The sequence below is a fragment of the Elephas maximus genome, chromosome 3 (genome assembly GCF_024166365.1).
Source record: "Elephas maximus indicus isolate mEleMax1 chromosome 3, mEleMax1 primary haplotype, whole genome shotgun sequence".
Taxonomy (NCBI): domain Eukaryota; kingdom Metazoa; phylum Chordata; class Mammalia; order Proboscidea; family Elephantidae; genus Elephas; species Elephas maximus.
Genome location: NC_064821.1, coordinates 196,435,855 through 196,456,703, shown reverse-complemented (window position 1 = coordinate 196,456,703; position 20,849 = coordinate 196,435,855). Strand labels below are relative to the sequence as shown.

Sequence of the window (20,849 nt, the reverse complement as noted above, 5' to 3'; positions counted from 1 at the left end):
TATATCTGATTCATCCTGAGATTTCTAACTGTAGGATTTTGTGGCCATTGACCTGAAGTGCCAGAGCAGAGAGAAAGATGTCTGCATGGCAATTCACTGTGGAGGCAAGCTGCATGAGTTTTCGTTTTGGGCTGGTATGTGCCAGTTGGGAGAAAAAAAAAAAAATTCTGAAATGATTTAAAGGGGTTTTTCCCAAGAAGATCTCCAGAAGAGACAGGATCCAGATAAGTGGTGGACTCTCAGAATTAAGAGACAAATTCACAAGCTGCCAACCACAGCTGGCCTCACCCATGTCAAAAGAAATGTGGTAAAAGTTCCCAGTAAGGCAGTCTTCCAGAAGCCCATGAAATCTCCTCACACAAGAAAGACTCAGTGTGCAACATCAGCTAAGACCTGAGAGCACCATTACCAGAGCATGAGAGTGACAGTCAACTAAGAAATGTTCTCCACCTAATTCTTCTCCCTCCCTAACTATAATTTATGAAGGGTCAGTCACTGAAGTTAGTAAACAGAGAAGCGGTTGTTTACAGAGCTGATATAGCTAATATAGAAAATGGAATCTTTTCCCCACCCCCGCCAACTTGGTTCCACTGTAGACTTCCTGACTTACAGAAGAAGGGAAAAAAGTTTAACATGAAATGAAATTTAGATTTTTAGTTTTTACAGTGGGTTGGGAAATTATATCTCAACCTCCCTGAGATTCCCTTCAAAAGCTGAAAATTATTAGCCCATAGATTGAATTTAAAAGGAGAGTGAGAACAAAATACATTTTATGGTGTGCATCTTACATAGTTTTTTTATCTTACATAGTTACGTTTTTTAAAGAATTAGTTACTGTTATAATGTACATGTGATAAAAAGGGAATTCCTTATTATAGGAACTAAAATAAAATACTTCATTTACATGATTTTAAAGTTACTTTCTTTCCTAACACTCTTCTGAGAGCAAACTGGACATCCTTGTTTCTGAGGCTGTATACCATGGGATTTAGTAATGGAGTGACAAGGGTGTATATCACCATCACTAGCCTGTCCTTGCTGGACACATAGCTTGCTGTAGGCCTTAGGTAGATGAAGGAAGCACAACCGTAATGAACAATGACAACAGCGAGGTGAGAGGAACATGTGGAAAAGGATTTCTTCTGCCCCTCAACTGAGGGAATCTTCAGGATAGTCCTCAAGATGCAGAAATAAGAAGTACACACGAAGAAGAAAGGCACCACAAGTACGAGAACTCCACAGATGAAGATGACAAATTCATGAACATCGGTATTGGTGCAAGCCAGACGAATGACTGGTGAGATGTCACAGAAGTAATGGTTGACCTTGTTTGCATTACAGAAAGGAAGGCTAAAAACTAAATTTACTACCACAGGGGAGGCCAAGAAACCTCCAAACCCACAGGCAGCTGCCAGTTTTCCACACATCTGCCAACTCATAAGGATTGGGTAATGCAGAGGGTGACAAATGGCAGCATAGCAATCATAACCCATCACACCTAATAGCAGGCAGTTGGTAATAGCAAAGCCAAGGAAAAAGAACATTTGAGTGACACCGCAGGTGAAGGATATTGTCCTGGCCACAGAAAGTAGATTGATGAGCATCTTAGATAAAATCACAAAGGTGTAGAAAGTCTCAGAGGTGGAGAGAATGCCAAGGAAAGATGTACATTGGTGTGTGGAGGCTCTGACCCAGGCAGGTGATACTGATGTTGGTGACATTGCCACTCAGAATGACTAGATACAGAAAGAGAAAAACCACAAAGAGGGCAAGCTGAATTTCACCAAGGCTTGAAAAACCTATTAACAGGAACTCAGCGGCCATTGTGAGGTTTTCTGCCATGACCTACAGACAGGAGAGAAAAAATAAACCATATTCAGGTACATGGATATAAGAGGCTAGGATATTTCTCCTCCTAAATTGAAAAGGAGAATAGAGGTGGAACACAGAGTAGTAGGATCTTAGTTCGGCTGAACATGATTATTTCTCTCTTTTCAACTCTGCATGATTTTTTTGGTACTTTGGCTTTCTCTATTGGTTTTGGCAGTCTTTCAGATTTACCATGCATTTAATTTTATTTGGCTACTAAGATCACTACTGCACTAAGTTAGCTCCTGTATCTTCCTGTGTTTTCCTGACTTGGTGTTTCTAAGACTACTAGAAATGACTGTTCCCAGAGCTAAGGACTAAAAAATAGAATGGGTGTCATACCCACTGTAGCCTTGTATCTGAGAAAGAAAGTGGAGCTAAAGCCATGGAGAGAGCAGCTGGGCTAGCCTCCTCCACACTTCTACTCTCTGTGTGGATGGTGGTGATGGCTGCACAACTCTTATCAATTTTCTAAATATCCCTGAATTGTACATTCAAAATGGATGATTTTTATGGCATGCCATGTTTACCTCAACAAAGCTATTTTTAAAAATAAAACCATTGAGCTGTTTAGAGGGGGATTTAGAGGGGGATAGAGCATCCATAATGAGCCCTGCTTGTGCAGTGTCAAGCACTCAGCTGCTAACTGAAAGGTTGGTAGTTCGAACCCACCAGGAGAAAATGTGGCAGTCCGCTTCTGTAAGGATTACAGCCTTGGAAACCCAGTGGGATTGTCCTACTCTGTCCCAGAGGGTTGCTATGAGTCGCAATTGACTCGACAGCAGTCAAAATTGATTAGATGGCATCCGTAGGTACCATTTTAGTGATTTAACTTTTTGTATATGTGTCTGTTTTAATCACTAAATAAGTCCTTTGGGGCATTAAAATTCTTTTAATATCCATCAATTTAGATGTCCTTTAGGATCTCTAAATGTTCTTGGAACACATTACAGATCATCAAAAATTATTATAAAAAATTATAAATTATTTGCATTTTACGTCTGTGAAGCTAGAGTTTATCATGCTATTAGTGCTCAATTTTATCTCCAACATCCAATGAAAAGAGCCATGACATAAATATACACAAACAGAAGAGAAAATTATGCCCATGAACAATAGATTGGGGTCTATGGAATTCAATATAGATAGGTTGAGTTAGTTTAAATGTCATGATTGTTTCACTTATGTTCCTCTTTAGACAAGAATGTAAACTTTAAAAAAAAAAAAAAAGCAAGCGAACTGATTTTGACACATTGTCTCTATCTAAATGTAGGCTATTTCCTAAGTGACCAGGGTTATCCCTACTGCCTTTTCCTCCATTTCCCTTACTCATCACCACCTCTATTTTTTATACTCCCCTTTGGAATTCACCAACATAGAACACAACATGGTCTACTGTAGAGTCATTGAATTTTCAGACATAAACTGCTTCTAAAAAAACATTGTATGTGGGTTGTGAAGGCATGAAGACACCAGTAATTTGGGGTCAGGGCTTTGCAAAAATCTTCTTTGTAGTATAAAAGCAAAGAAACATAACACAACTTTTAATTCTCCAGTGATGGTTTTTAAGGAGGCTGGTGGTGCCATGGTTCAGGGCTCTGATGCAAACCACAAGGTTGGTATTTCAAACCCACCAACCACTCCAGGGGTAATGTGGCAGCCTGCTTCCATAAAGATTTAACAAACCCGTTGCCACTGAGTCAACTCTGACTCGTAGCTACACTATAGAACAGAGTAGAACTGTCCCGTAGTGTTTGCAAGGAACATCTGGTAGATTTGAACTGCCTACCTTTTGCTTAGCAGCCTGAGCTTTTAACCACCGTGCCACCAGGGCTCCTCCATAAAGTTCACAGTCTTGGAAACCCTATGGGACAGTTCTGCTCTATCCTACAGGATCACTAGTAGTCAGAATTGACTCGATGGCAGTGGATTTGGTTTTGTATTTTTAGTGAGAGTTTCAAAACTTAATAATTAAGGAAATTAAGAATAGTTTTTAGTGGTGTATATCTTAGTTCAAATTTAATATATTAACCACCCCTTATTTCTAATAAACAGAAATTTTAAAAAATTCAATTTTTTATTTACTTTATGTGTTAACAAATATTAGTCTGGGACAAATTTATTTTTAATTAAGGAGTAGCAAAAAGAAGAACCCTAACACAATAGGAGATTAAACATTGTAGACCATAAAAAAAAAGGAGAATAAACCTGAAGTGTCAGAAAAGAAGCAAACCACGAAAATATCTATCAAAGTTCAGCAAACGTTGACTCTGTGACAAGTGAACAAAAACAAAAACAAAAAACAGACGAAAACTCTAGCAAAACTACAGGGATTAATTAACTGTAATTAAATGAAATAGCGAAATACTTTTAAAAGGACTAGAGAGAAATTATAGACAAAAAAGAAAAAGAAGCAACATAAACATTATTGGAGTCCCTGTAAAGCAAATTCATTATTTAAAACTACTATTAAAGAAAGTTTTCCTGAAATAAAAGACCTCCATCTATATACTGAAAGGTACATCATTTATTTGGGAAAATTGATCAGTCAACTCTAAGACATATCCTAGTAAAACTATTACTATTTAAGTATAAGGAAAAAAATCTATGCCTTTGAACAAGAAGGTCACTAACAATAAAAAAAAAATCATATTGGAATCAAATTTCTACACAGAAATCTAAAATGAACAATGAAAAAGTGTTGATGTTTTCAAGAAATTCAAGTTTGAACAAGAATTTTAATACACAGAGCTATATAAAAATAATTTTAAACATGCTAAGACCCCAGGAATATCCAAAACCACTAGCTTTTCTTGATGAAGCCACTAGATGAAGAGCTCCATTCACCAAGAGTTGATGGGTCCTTGGGCAGAAGGACTAGTTATGGACACTGAGTAAAGATAACTGATTATAGATCCAAGACCAAAACAAGTGAGAATAAGGGTAGAAGTATAGTATATAAATGTTATGTACTTGAAAAATAAAAAAATGGCACACTTCAAAAAATAAGGGAAAAGAGAAATGGTGAAGTAGAGAAAGCTTACCTATTGCTGAATAAAATAGATGAGACTCAATAGCTGTCATTTAACACTGATAAACTAAATAACAAATACTTTAGAAAAAGCAAAGGAGCCCTGATGGTGCAGTGGTTAAGTGCTCGGCTGCTAACTGAAAGGTCAGTAATAAAACCCACCACTTGCTCCAGGGCAGAAAGATGTTGCATTCTGCTTCCAGAAGATTACAGCCTTGGAAATCCTATGTGGCAGTTCTACTCTGTCCTATAGGGTCACGGTAACTTGGAATCTACTTGACTGTAATGGGGTTTGTTTGTTTGTTTGTTTGTTTGTTTGTTTAGAAAAAGGGACTAAAGATAAAAAATCATCAGATAGATTCAGAAAGTAAAACTTAACTGTATGCGGTAGATAAGAGACACATTTATTACCAATTGATTCAGAAAGGCAAAAATAAAGACATGAGGAAATTATACCAATACCACAGAAACCTTAAAACAAAGGGTTAAGATGTTTAGATTTGTAAATTTAAAATTCAGGCCAGAAGCATTAAACTAACAACAAAACAAAATATATTTTTAAGGCTAACAGCTACAATTAACAATAAAATTATAATAAATGTGAATATATGTCCTAAAAAAACATAGGTGCAATCTTCAATAAGACAGAGATTATAAAATATTTACAAGGAGAACCAGGCAGAAACACTAATGATAGGAAACTTAAACACAGCACTCTCTGTTCAGAATAGTAAAGAAAAAAAATGTATAAGTAACGTTTTGGGAGACCTAAAGAGTTCAAAATCAATGAAGTATATTTCATGGGTATATATTGAACTTTGTATTCTAATAAAGAAGTGCATACACCTTCTTTTCAAGGTACGTAAAGTATTCATGAATGTTGACTGTGCATTATGCTGCAAAGAAAACTTCAAACAATGTCACAATGTGGAAACGATATAAGCAACATTCCTTGATCTCAATTTACTAAAATTACCAAAGGCCAATAAAGTAAAAAGCCTCTTTCACCTGAGAATTTAAAAATACTTTTAAACAATTACTAGGTCAAAGGAAAAATGCAAAGTGAAATGAAATAAGCTTAGAAAATAATTTTAGTTATACTCTATATATTAAACCCAGTGCCATCCAGTCGATTCCAACTCATAGCGACCCATATTAGAATATACATATGAGCTAAGATTAAAGCAGTGATCAGAGGAAAGTTCCTATACTTCAATATTTATATCAATAAAAATGAAAAAAATAAAAACATCAGCAAGTTACAAAGAACAAATTTAAAAATAAAAAGGAATTAAATGATACAATTAAAATGATAATACAGAAAACACTAGAATATATACACGCAAACACACATATACATTCATACTCACATAGATTGGTTCTTTGAAAAATGCAGACAAAAGAAACAACCTACTACTATTCTATCCAGAAAAAAATAAGAGAGACACAAATACACACAGTACAAAATAACAAAGAGAATAACCATTTGAAAGACGTTTTCAAATGTCATAAAAGAATGTTTTGCACAAATCTTAGAGAGAAATTTAAAAGTCTAGATGAAATCAATACTTTTGTTGAAAATAATTCATAGACATGACCTCAATAGAAATAAAAATAGTTTTAGAGACTAATTTCCTTAAAAGTACAGAATATTATCAAAGAGCTACCCATCAAAAAAGACACCACACCCATATTGTTTCATAAAGACGTTCCACGAACCTTCATATACAAGGTGATTCCAATGCCATAGAAACTGTTTCTCATACATATTAGTAACTGAATAAATGCTTCTTTAACACACAGACAAAATCGGTTTCAATCTTGAACTCACGCAATGTCCAAAAATAAATTCTTACAGGTATATTATAAAACACAAAAAAATTAAATGATCAGAAAACAATGTATCTCTGAATGGAAAACTTGAAAAGCTAAGCTTAAAGATAATGAGGGGTAATCAGAAAGTAGTAAATAACCAACAATTTGATTATATGAACTGTTTATGTACATCAAAAACATAATCAGAAATGTTAGAAAGCAAACAACAAATGGAAAAATTACCAAAAATCTCTCTGTCAAAATGTTAATATTAATCAATAACTTACTACAAACAGATGGAGAGAATAACTAAAATTCTAAAGTAGATAACAGATACAAGCATATAATTTATAAAATAAGAAATAAAATGCAACAAACATAGAAAAATTACTTTTGCTTGATTAAAAATGTACCGAAAATTAAAATTAAACTGAGAGACCCTTTACACTTATCAAAGTAGTGGAGATCTGATTTATATGATAAGCAACAAAAATATTTGTTAATGGGATTCTAAATTGGTTATAAATTTATGCAAAGAAATGCATCAAAATATATCAAGGCTCTTAAATACAGTCATTCAATTTGTTCCAGTAGTTCCATTTCTGAAAGTCTACCCGACTATAAAAGATTTATGCATAAATATGTACTTATAAGGAAAATTTGGAAGTCATAATAAAAACTCATAGTATTAGATGTAAGAAAGCCAATAATGTGTAGTGGCTGAGACTACGGAATCTGGGGCCAAATAACTTGGGTTTGGGTTCCACTTCTTCCATTTGGTGATTGAGTGACCTTCGACAAGTTATTTAACCTCTCTGTGCTAGTTTTCTCACCTGAAAAATGGGCTGTGGGAGAATTAAATGCATTAGCATATGCAAATTTCTCAAAACAGTGCCTGCTACATAGAAAACCTAAAACCTGAGCATTCTCTTAGTGCTATGATTTGCTTTTACTATTTTTCTAACCCGGCTCTGTCCTCCCTAAACAAATCTGCCATTCTAAGATAGTGATTTTAAAATTATATACTTATTCACTGGGTTATAGAATCAATTTATGGTCAACAATCAGCAGCTTTAAAAGTCAGATAGACGGTAGATGAAGGAAAAGCACACAGAGTATTAGTAACCTTTATTTAAAGTGAATGTTTTCTTTCACTTTGTTTTTGTATCTGTGCATGCTAAGTATGTAAAATATATTTCTTACTTTGTCTTGCCGGAAGAGCTATGAATAAAGAATATATAACACGATAGGCTGCGGTACGATGGCCCACTTTTGTGTGGCCTTTCTTGCCATGGTCTCCTCCCCCAATTGTGAAGTTGGAGGAGGTCAGACACCACCCCCATGCCATTTTTACATGGACTGACCACCTGACTCAGCAGCAACCTTGTTGGAAAATGAACAGTTCAAATGGGAAAAAGTGGTACATTTCAAGACCCAGGGATATCAAAATTTACAACTTACAAAATATCTTCTTACCCAAAACTTTATAAAATTCTAAGCTCTTTAGGAAAAAGATGAAAATGCTATTGATAATCTCCTTTCTTACTACAAATTCATCTCTTCCAGCTCCAAAATTTTATACCAAATTTTATGCCTTTGCCTGTGTTTGTTTGAACAGACCCTCTGGTCTCTCAGGAAAAAACAAAAACAAACAATTCACTCGTGAGTCAGGTTCTGATAGTGCTTCTTTCAAATCAACACGTATTTATTGAGCACACACTAAGTCCCAGTCACTCTATTTGGTTCATGGGATACATCAGCAAACAACACAATGACTCCTGACCTTATGAAACTTACATTTTAGAACTTCACATATTCAATATAACCATCTGTTATCATTTCTCTCTTGCCAGAACAATTTAAGCTCTGAGAAGGCAGAGACCATGTTGGTGTTCATTTAACAAAAGTTATGTACCAGGCACCATGCCTTCTCATGCAAATCTGTAACCCCAGTCAGCAAGAGCGTTCCTAACAAAGAGCAAACATTCAACATCTATGTGAGTAGATCATTTATGAAACAAGTTAACATATAAATAAATCATCGAAACTATTTGTAGGTATTTGTCATGTAGATGGTGAAGGTACATCCAATGAGCAGTGGCTAGAGAAAGATTTGCTGTGAAAAAAAAACACAAGATAAAGAGTAAGAAAATCTGAGCTCACATTCTTATTTCAGTATTTTCTTTGAGTAAATCATTTAGTCATCCTGAATCTTGGTTTTCTTTTCTGAATTGGGGAAATTATGGGGATTAATGGACAGTGTAAGGAATAAATGTAAGCCAGAATTGCACATAGTAAGCCCTAAAGAAATATTTCCTTTATTCTCACCTTAAATTGGTGCTGTAGATATATCCTATGGCCATTTTGGAAACCCTGGTGGTGTAGCAGTTAAGTACCACAGCTGCTAACCAAGAGATCGGCAGTTCGAATCCTAGAGGCAACCCTTGGAAACTCTATGGGACAGTTCTGCTCTGTCCTATACGGTCGCTATGAGTCAGAATCGACCTGATGGCCGTGGGTTTTTTTCGGTTTCTGATGGTCATTCCATGATATCTCTAGTATTTTTTTTCCTAACATTAAGACCTCACTCTGAGCACTACTATCTTGTCTCTCCATCCATTTACCTTTCCTGCTATCTCTCCCAATCCTTCCTTATCATGGATACATAGACCATAGTACTAAGACCTCTACAGTTTCTAAATTGAACACAACATAAAAGGCATGACTACTTCACATATATGAAAAAAAAATGACATAAATGTGCTCTAGATTTGAGATAATTTAAGGAGTAATTTTTAAGCCATTTATGAAATAAGAACAAGTTTCCAATGCAAAAGAATTTCAAGTTGCTCAAAATGTGAGCCTGAATCACAGGTGTGAAGTTCAAATGAGCTACACTACTTGCCCATGGACACATATCCAAGGTCTTACAGAAATGTTCAAGTGATCTGCCATAATTATCACCACTCCCAGTATGTGTTACAGCCTTCCTTCCATTCTTTTTATTTTTTTTTAACCAGCAACACAAGACTCACCATCTCACTTCCTAGAACAGTGTCCATTATGGCTCTTCTGCATAGCCTGACACAGCTATGACCCTTTTGAGTGATAATAATAGGCTATATTGTGGTCTTTAGCCTTACAATTTCGATACCCTGCTTGGTAATTTTGCTACCCAGCACCCTAGGGAGCCATTACCACATTGCTCCTAACACAGGTCTTACCCTCCCTCAATGAACAACTATAATCCAAGAGGAAAATGGATCTCAAGGCTATCTTGCCAAATAGATGAACCCATGAGATAGGCTCAAAGAATTATTTGGTTTCCTATTTTAGAATCCCTAGTGAAGTGACACATTAGAAATCTGGAGGCTATGGGCCACTCTCAGCAGAAAATATCCAGTAGCACCCCTTCCTCCCAAAAGCCTCTTCCTACAGTTCTTGTTTTTTTCACACTTTGGTTGAAGGCACTTGGTGGTGCAGTGGTTAAGAGCTTGGCTGCTAACCAAAAGGTCAACAGTTTGAATCCACTAGCCTCCCCCTGGAAACCTTGTGGGGTAGTTCTACTCTTTCCTATAGAGTTACTAGGGGTTGGAATAGTCTCTACGGCATCAGGGTTTTGGTTTTATGCTCTTCCAGTCCCAGCCTCCATTTCAAGGGGAGGAGTAAGTTTTGAGAAATGGTAGAGTAATGGACTTGCAGGTACTGTAGATCCAGCAGTGAAAGCAGCAAAGAGAACATCTGGGGGATGGAAAATAGTGTGGGAGAATGCAGGTACAAGAACCAGAGACACCATTTATCTATTGATTCATTCCAAAAACATACATAAAGTTCCTAGTTTCTGTCATGAAATGACAGGTGAGCCTCTACCTAAATTGCAAGAAAATACAAAATAATAAATATAAAAATAAGAAGACATGAAAAAATATGTCAATATTTAAAACAGCAAGTACTTTTAGCAAGGAAGTTTAACTTATGGAGATAAAATTTACCTTCAAATCTATTAGGATCTGCCCAAGGATTTTTACTTTGGGACATCATCTGATGAGATTCAAGTTTTAGAAAGAGGATGATGCTAGTGAAAATGATAATCAACATTTTAAATTGTGCTCACCATATGCCAGCCACTGTTCCAAGTATTTGATATATTATCTAATTTAACATAATTTAGATCACCCTGGCAGCAGTGAGAACAGACTGGGGATACCTAGACTTCAATTTCTTGTGGCAATCCAAAGAAGAAAGGAAGAAGCCATGGAAATAAAGAAGGGATGTGATTGAGAAACTTTAAGTCAGTAGACCTACAGGACTTAGTGGCTGACTAAATGAGTTGTGTGATTAGAAAAAGAGTGGTGAAGATGACTCCCAAGTGTATAGTTTGGCTACTGGGTAGATGAAATCGACATTCACCGAGATAGGGTGACTTTAATTTGGAATCACTTCAACCTCTGAAGGTTAGCAGGACTATCTTCTCAAAGAGTTGGACCAGAGAGCCAGAGTCTGGACCTGATGATGGATGGCAAGTTGGTTTAAAGCACATAGAGTCAGAAAGCAGCTTCCCTGCTTACTGCTGTCTAATCATAGCCAAGGTCATTCGTAAGACAAACATTTGACCTCTTTCATGTCAAGCACTATACAAGGAACTGGGTAGACAAAGTTGTAGTTAATATAAAATCCATGCCTTCAAGAAGTTCATACTCATTAGAGACAGTCAAGGAAAAAAAAAAGTTATATTGGCTTTCTTTGCTTTCCTCAGATTCATCCATCTCCTTATTGCATCAGGACTTTTGTACACACATTCTGCTCCTCCTGTCTAAAAGGATCCACCCTCTCCCCTCCCTTCCTCCAAGTAGTCTTCCTTACCTGGTGATTCATTCATCCTTCAGTTTGCAAGTTAAATGTCAGTTCCTCAGAGAGGCCACCTCCACACCATCTATTCCAAATTAGATTTCTTTTAGTGTTCCTTCCCCTAGTACCTGTCCTTTTTCCCTCAAAGCACATAGTCCAATTTTTTGTGAAGTATTTGTCCCTGAGTTTATGTTTACTGGGACTCTCTCAAACCAAACCCATAAGGTCTATGAGGGCAGAGACTGCAAATATTTGTTTATTATTGATTTCCAGTAACTAAAATAGTCTCTGGTACATATTAAGTATTGAATAAATATTTGTTGAAATGATAAGAGATATAATTAAAAAAAAAAAAAAAAAAGCCCTGAATGCTATGAGAAAACAAAGAAGATAGAGCCTAATCTCACCAGCAGGGTGAGGCAAGGAAACAACGGAGACTTTGGAGGGAACGAGATGGCTGAAATTACCTTGACATATGAGAAGAGATATGTAAGTTAAATAAAGAAGAGGAACTATTCCAAAGGGAAGAAATTGCACATGAGAAAACATGGTGAATAAGAAGATCACAATTTTGGAAACAGCAAATAGTTTATGTTCACAGTGCACCAGTTGCTGTGAAATCGATTCTGACTTATAACGGCTCCGTGTGTGTCAGAGTACAACTGCGCTCCATGGGGTTTCCAATGGCTGATTTTTCAGAAGTAGATCACCATGACTATTTTCTTAGGCATCTCTGGGTGCACTCCAACTGCCAACCTTTCTGCTAGCAGCCAAGTACACTGTATGCACAACCCAGGGACTCCTTCAGAGTACATAGCAAGGGTCATATGGGGAACAGAAGGTTATAATGCTGGGTAGGTAGGCAGAGACTACATGATAAAATCATGCTAGCCAAGGACTCCGGACTTCATCCTGTATAGCAAGGAGAGTCACTGAAAGGTTTTTTCAAGGAATTTTTAGATTTCCAGGATTCTAGATTTCTACACTATCAATATTTACTCAATTCCTTTTGCTTAAAGTTACCTGAGATATTTCAGCAATTATGCAATGTTACCAGTTGTCTTAAAGATAATTAATAAGTAGGATGGTACCGGAGAGAGTTTTATAGGAAAGAGACTCCAGGGAAGAGGTTCCAGTCTTAGGCAAAGGAAAGACAACACAATCCCAAGTGGTCAAATGGACAAGGACATTTCAATAAGTAGATTGAGGGCGTGCATCAGAGACTCAAAAAGGACATCAAGGTTTGCTGCAGAATGGGTGGGGCCAAGGTTGCCCGTCATCTTCAGGAAAAGGAGAACTGAAAATAGGGAAGGGTACAGATGTATAGATTTTCTGCTTCTGTTCCTTGGAACTAGGCAGCTTGAAGATATCTTTGCTTTCATCAGTTGACGTATTAGTTTTGAATTACCGATATTTAGAGCAGTGAGTTATAAGGAAATTTGTTCTGCAACTGAGTAATCCCTTCTCACATCTGCGTAGCCGTGTTAGAGACCTTACTACCGACAGCTGAAAGCCAGAATGTCTAAACTTTTCTGAGTCTTAATGACTTCCTATGTAAAATGTCCTTGTGTTACAGTGTAATTGGACCTTAAATGAGAAAATATGTGACAGCACACATTTTGATTGGCACATAAAGCACACAATTAACTGAATAGTTAAAACTGGCTCTTTAATTAGCAGGAAATAACATCTGGCCCATTGCTCTTCGAAGGGCTGATTTGAACTCCTTATTTCTTAGACTGTATATCATCGGATTGAACAATGGAGTGAGGATGGTATAAGACACAGATATCAGAGAGTCTCGGCTTGAAGAGTAATTGGACTTGGGCCTTAAGTAGATGAAAGAGGCACAACCATAGTGAACAGTTATCACAATGAGATGGGAGGCACAAGTGGAGAAGGCCTTGTGTCTTCCCACAGAGGATGGGATTTTCAGGATGGCAGAGATGATGTGGATGTAGGAGACCAGGATAAGTAGCAGTGGAATAACCAGGACAAACACACCAAGGGTGAATATGATCATTTGACTCAGGCGGGAGTGGTGAGATGCCAGCTTGAGGACAGGAGAGATGTCACAGAAGAAGTGATGAAGTTGGTTAGAGGAGTGGAAGGGCAGATGAAATACCAGGGAAGTGGTCACCAGGGAGACAGTGAAGCCAGAAGCACAGGCAGTAGCCACTAGTCCCATGCATACTGCATGTCCCATGAGCACTGTGTAGTGCAGTGGGTTACAGATGGCCACATAGCGATCATAACCCATGGCTGCCAGCAGGAAGGAGTGAGAGCAGACAAGGAACAGAAAAGCAAACATCTGGATGACACAGCCCAGGAAGGAAATGGTCTTCTTCTGGGCCAGCAGGTCAATCAGCATCTTGGGTACAATGACGAAAGTGTAGCAGGTCTCAGAGCAGGAGAGGACAGCGAGGAAGAAGTACATGGGGGTGTGAAGGGCGCTGTCCAGCACAATGGTGGAAATGATGACGGCATTGGTGCCCAGAGTGAAGAGGTAGAGGAGCAGGAAGCCAATGAAGAGCAGCCTCTGCAGCCCGGCCAGAGATGAGAAGCCCAGGAAGACAAACTCTTTCACCACTGTCTCATTGGCCCGCTCCATGGAGAGTGCTGCTATAGAAGAGAGTCAGGGGCAGACCATAAGGAAAAGTAGAAATGTATGGATAATTCAGCACAAAGTCTGCAGGGTGCAGACATTTCCAGACGTCTGGTGTAACTCCTTCATTCCCTCTCAAAAATGTCTTTCAAAAGAAGAATTAAGGCTATTTATGCAGCAGAATAATTGAGAGCCAATCATAAGGCTTTCTCTAAGAATGAGAACAAGTTACCTCTCTAGCCAAGGACTGGGGAATTGCCTAATAGTTCCCCCTTATCTCTTATTTGTGGCTTATTGTGTTTTTCTTGGTGACTACAAGCCCAAGGAAACAGCCCTCAAAAGGTGAAAAATGGGCTTAATTTCACATATCTGCCAGTAATCAAAACACAGAATAGAAGAAAGAGCTGTGTTCAGACAGAAATATGTGAACCTTAATTTATCCAACTATAAAATGAGAAGGGAGGGGAAAAACTAGATGACCTCTGAGCAAAGGTGTGAGAAGGGTAGTATTTACTGATGACCTATTATGCGCTAATATATATGGTAAGCTTATAATATATTTGTCTCAACCATTCCTTACAATAATCCTATATAAGGACTCAGAACAATAATAAAAACAATCTTCAGTTATATTTCTGACGGACTGACAACAACAGATCAATTAGGAATATTAGAGGAGGTTCCACAAACAAGAGCACTGAGTCAAGGGCGGAAGAGTATAGAACATTAGTTTAAAGAGGCAGTTCTTTTCAGGGAGAGAATAGTTGCTAGACTGGTAAGAAGAGACTTATTTACTTTGTGGCATTTTGCAACATGCTTTATTTTTTTAATTTTGAGGTGCCTCGAAGAAGCTCAGAGAAGTAGAGTTCCTAAAAAATGGCCTAGATCTTGCGACAGAGAGTGAGAAAGAACAGACAATAGGAAGTTGACCAGGTCCCACTTTCCTGCCATAACTTTAGTCTTTAAATATTTTGTATACTGTTAAACCTAAAAGATTTCTTTTCAACATTCTGCTCAAAAGCATAGTCTGCAAACCATTGCTATTTTATGTCATTGTTATTCGGTGCCATCCTGACCCCATGTGAAAGAAAAACTAATCCATAGGGTTTCTTGGCTGTAATCTTTAGAGAAGGGGATTGTCAGGTCTTTCTCCCACGGAGCTGCTAGGTGTGTTCGCAACCCGTCAGAAGAGATTATTTCCTAACTCTTTTTTAGGCCTAAAAAAAGGTAATTTTTTCATGGGTACGTTTCTTTTTTAAAATTGTTGTGCTTTAAGTGAATGTTTACAAATCAAGTCAGTCTCTCATACAAAAATTTATACACAACTTTTTATGTACTCCTAGCTGCTCTCCCCCTAAGGAGACAGCACGCTCTTCCTCTCCACCCTGTGTTCTCTGTGTCCATTCAAACAACTCCTGTCCCCCGTTGCCTTCTCATTTCACCTCCAGACAGGAGCTGCCCACATAGTCTCATGTGTCTACTTCAGCCAAGATTCTCACTCCTCACCAGTATCATTTCCTGTCTTATAGTCCAGTCCAATTCTTGTCTGAAGAGGTAGCTTTGGGAATGGTTCCAGTCTGGGGTTAACAGAGAGTCCAGGGACCATGACCTCCATGGACATGGGTGCATTTTTTAACTGTGCAACCTAATACCTAAAGAAAGTATTATCTGGGTATGAAGTCATCTAGCACGCATTGGGCACATCCACTCTTTATTTATATACATCTCAGGCTTTTACATCATTTTGTGTGGAGGAATTATTTGCATCTTCTACCAGGAATTTTGTTTTTGCATTTCTCTTCCTCATAGTAACTGTCTGCTTTCTAGATCCTGAGTTAAATCACTGAGTGATTCTGAACTTCATTGCTTCTGTCCCTAGAATTTAGAGATAATATCCTTTGCTTTTTATTACTTATTAGAAACTGACTCTAAATTTACTGGGTGTAAGCATTCATTTTCCTGAAGTTAGTACTAATATGCTCACAGGCTTTGGTTTAAAAATCATTTACCATAAATAATAGGAATTTTTTCACTCTGTAAGTATAAACAGATTACTGTTGTTGTTATTTTCATCGGCTGCCTTCAAGCCAGCCCTCCAACTCATGAGGAAGCCATGTGTTACAGAGAAGAAATTCTCCACAGGGGTTTCTTGGCTGTAATATTTACAGCCAGTGGAGCCACTGGGTGAGAATGAACTGCCAACCTTTCCGTTAACAGCCAATTACAAACCACTTGCACCACTCAGGTGACTTAAAGAGGTTAGTACTAAGGTAAATATAAAAGAATTATATACCATGTATCTCCTCATTTATTATGAACTAGTTATATATTTTCTATATATCTGGTAGCGTCAAGAAATAGAAAGCTTTCCCTACTTTAATAACTCCTTCTGGCCGGAAGGATTTCTGCCTATGCAACACACTGAGAGAAATCTAAATTTATGGCTCTTGTTTCTCCTTGCCTCATCACTTTTCCCAAACACTTTCACCTGAAGCCCCAAAGACTTTCAACTGGATCTCCTTTTAACTAGTCCACCTCTAACCCCCACTATGCTCTAACTCCACTGAGTATGGCATATAGAATAGACCATGAAATCTGGGATTCTCTGATTCTGAAGCATTGCCTGAATCTACCCAATACCAAAGAAAGTTATGTTTAGATTGTTACACTCACATTCTTGAGGATAGCTTATGTCAGTTAAGAGAATTTTTTTAATAGAGCATTAACATAACCCCACAGCCTCAATGAATTATGAGATTGATATATTTGCTCTTCTCATGATGTGTGGAGACCCAAGCTCCTCAGTTCACCTGAGAAGGCAGCCCCCACCTGCTCAGGAAGAAAACAGAAACCACCACAGTATACTATCATCAGTATATTAGGAAAATATAGAACAGAAAAACAAAAAATGATCCTCTGCCCAATAAAATAAGGAGGAAGATTCCTCCCTAGAGAGTGAGAAGACCTAGGTTTTATGTCTAGCTTTATGTGACTTTGGACAAGGTAGTTAACTTGAATATTGTCTCCATATTTAAAAATTGAAGGGGTTAGGGTAAAAAAATAACAGTAATAAACCGTTAGGACACAAAGAATTTACTAAAGCAGAGGCTCCTTGATTGTCTGAACAATATGTAGCAGAAGTGGTCTGACTTATGCTAGCAGTGGAATATTATGACACCTAAGAGTTCTTCCAACACAGAGAGTTCAAGATTCTCTAGTTTGATGATCCTGGAAATCTCCCTTATTCTGATATTCTAGAACATATAGATGGGACTCACGTTGTGATCCCTGGAGAGAACACTTATGCGTCCAATTTTTCTATCTCATCATATGCTCCACCAGGACTTTATGCAATCTAGATTGAAATAGCAACTGAATATGTGAGGATCTGGGTTCCTTAAAAAGGGGACATTTCATGGAATTTTCATATCAAAACTTTTGAGAAATTCGAACATTTAGGGAAATCCCCTATCAATCAGTGGAGAAAATTACATAGACAGCCTCAGAAAATAAAGAAGTGGACTTTTTATCTTCTTAGGTACACATGAAGATACTAAATTTCCCCAAATTGCCTCATTAAACTGGAATTTGAGCATCTGATTTCACTTATAGCTAAAAACGTACAATCGGAATACACAGCAGACAAGGAAGAGGTTTGATAAGTGTATGTTTCATTTAAGTCATGTGTCAGCCAATCTAAAAAAAAATATGAAAGAAAAGAAAATCGAGATAAGGGCTAAAATGACTCAGTCTGACCATCAAGAAAAAATCGAAGAACTATAGATAATGCCCAATCTTTCTTACCACGAGTTGCTGTCGATGGTGACCTCGTGTTTGTCAGAGTAGAAGTGTACTCCAGAAGGTTTTCAATATTGATTTTTCAAAGTAGATCTCCAGACCTCTCTTCTGAGGCACCTCTGAGTGCATTCAAACCTCTAATCTTTTGTTAACAATGGAACGTATTTACCATTTTCACCGCCAAGAAATTCCTAATTACCCTTAGTACCTGCATTAAAAGTTACTCCTAATTCTTCTTATTGCTGCCACTTACCTGAGCTACCATCACTGATCTCCATGGAGGTGTGGAGGAAATGTTCTCAAGTACTACACATCACTCAGGATCCAGGCCCCACAAAGCCCCAGGCTAGATAAGTGTTCCTGCTGCTTAATTAAGTACCTACATTGTTCTCCAACTCAGAGACAAGCAGTTATTGGTCTGTGGGCTTCCCTGGTAAGTAAAGCCTAAGGAATCAACAGCACAAGAGAAGAAATCTGCCTTAAGACAGAGTCCTCATTTGCATCAATAAAACTAGCTTCCTCTATCCATCAGGACTCTCAGCTCCTCTAGCCTAAGTCACTATCTTTAGAAGTTCTGGTGACCAACATGGGCTGTAGTTATCAGAAACCTGTACTGTGATCACTGGACCCCCGAGGTGAGAGCTACTGCCTTGGAGACATTGCCTTGGGGTTAATTAGCAGTCAACTTTATAATGAAAAATTAATGTTACCAGTTTCTCCAAGGTGGCCTTAGTTGAGAAGCCCAGGGAATAGAAGCCATGAGCATAATTACCCTATGTCTGAATTGGATGCTGAGTCCATCTTCCTTATTGATTGGATTTTGAAGTAGAATCCACCACTATTAAGATACAATGTGTTTGAAAGAATCAATAGAGGGTTTGATTACAAACTCTTATTCCCAGACCCTCATCCCCAGAAATTATAATTTAACAGGAATAGACTGAAAGAGTCTAAATTTTTAAGAAGTTCTCAAATCTCCTTCACCTCTATCATTAAATTGCTTGTTATCTTGTGAATGTCTTTTACCAGAATGACTAAATATTATAAAGTTTGTTTCATCCAAGCTAATCCACAGCCTGACAAATGGATTTCTAAAATTTACAAGGAAGAATTTTGAAAAATGACCGGTAATATAGGGACTCACTCTTGCTAGGTGTAAGGTAGCTTAGTAATAAAAACAGCATGCTAATGATGCAGGAAAAGATAAATAGTATATTGGGACACCACATGTTGCTATGATGATGGAAGCTATGACACCAATATTTCAAATCCAGCACAGTCACCCATGGTGAACAGGTTGCACCAGAGCTTCCAGACTAAAAGAGACTAGGAAGAAGGGCCTGGTTATCTACTTCTGAAAGTTAGCCAATGAAAACCCTGTAAATCACAAAATAGTGTCCAAGATTTTGACTCCTTTTGGACACATCATCAGGAGACACCAATCACTGGAGAAATCATGTTTGGTAAACTGGAGCTCTAGGAAAGGTAAGAAAAATCTTCAATGAGATGGACTGACAAAACTGGCATAACAATGATACCAACAATGTGAAGATGATGCAGTATGAAGTGATTTCAATCTGTTATACGTGGAGTCACCAGGAATTGGAGCTGACTAGATGGCAACTAACAACAACATAATGGGACAGAACAGAAAACTCAGAAATTGACGTATGCATGTATGGAAGCTTGGTCTAGGACAGAAGTGCCCTCTCAAATTAGGGAGGTAATCATGATTTTTCAGTAAATAATACCGGCGAACTTAGATTTCTCTATGTACCCCATTACTCCAAAGGGGGTAGCCTGGGGGGCAGAGACAAGACGGTGGAGTAGTCAGATGCATCTGCTCATCTCTCTTACAACAAAGACTGGAAAAACAAGTGAAACAATTATATTTATTACAAGCTAGGAGCCTTGAACATCAAAGGCAAAGTTAAAAAACAGACTGAGCAGCAGGCAAAGGGAAAGATGGTTCAGAAGCAGAGAGGAGTTGCTGGACTTGAATCTCTGGGACCCCTCAGGCACCATTCCCAGGAGCAACTATTGCAGTTTGGCCGCAGTTTCCTCAGGAAGAAACAGCCATCCTCACAGCCTACTAGGACCTCTGGAAGCAGAGAAGCATGGCGCTTTCAGCAAAAGCTAAGTAGTTGTGTATATTTTACTGTGCCCCAGCCTCTAAGCTGGCTTCACTGGCTTTTGATTTCTCTGGGCCTGAGACAGGTTCTGCTGAGCACTCTGAGCCATTCTCTGCGACATAGAGAAGGAATGAATTCAAAATTGGGGGAAAAGATAATCTGCAAGCTCCAGTAACCTGGGGAGCCCAGGACAAGAAGCAGCTTCTGCCTAGGCACAAATGGTCCATGGACTTTGAATATCTTTACCCCCTGCATGCACTTGTGTGGGCCTATGTCAGGAGAATAAGCCCTTGTTGGCAGACTGCAACTGTTTCAGCTGTGCGGTGGAATGGTGGGTGTTTGATGTTTGACATCACTTTGCCTATTAAATAGGGTCCTCACCTACCCATAAGAGGGGCCTAAGGACTGCTGGCTTCACTCAGGTCACCCAGCCACCCACGACAGGGGTCCAAGGATAACTGGTACCTCCCCGTCTTACAACCAAAAGCACTCAGTACCCATGGTCCATCTACAGAACCCACCCACCTGTGTACTCTAAGGAACAAGGACGTGCTTTCCTCAGAGACACTCAGGAGTCTGTTGTCAGCCCCCTGCATTGTTCAGAGCATGACCCCCTGCTGCAACCAGATACCAGTACCTACACCAATCACCTCTGCCCCTCTAAGACTCTAGGAGAGAGCCCGTACCACACACTTCATGACCAACTATCTGGACACCTGAGATGAATCCATACTAGAAAAGTGAATGGACT

The 20,849-nt window shown here is 38.3% G+C and overlaps 1 protein-coding gene and 1 pseudogene across 1 annotated transcript; both read right to left on the bottom strand.

Moving 5' to 3' along the window:
* Window positions 1-896: 896 nt before the first annotated feature.
* LOC126071500 (olfactory receptor 10R2-like) lies at window positions 897-9,078 on the bottom strand (annotated as a pseudogene).
* Window positions 9,079-13,232: 4,154 nt separating this feature from the next.
* Window positions 13,233-14,174, bottom strand: LOC126073812 (olfactory receptor 10K1-like). The gene has a single exon (XM_049880906.1). The coding sequence runs from the start codon at window positions 14,172-14,174 to the stop codon at window positions 13,233-13,235; it is 942 nt and encodes a 313-aa protein (XP_049736863.1).
* Between the last annotated feature and the right edge of the window lie 6,675 nt (window positions 14,175-20,849).

Coding starts and splice junctions, on each gene's coding strand:
- LOC126073812 (XM_049880906.1), bottom strand. CDS start 14,174: ATGGAGCGGGCCAATGAGACAGTGGTGAAAGAGTTTGTCTTCCTGGGC.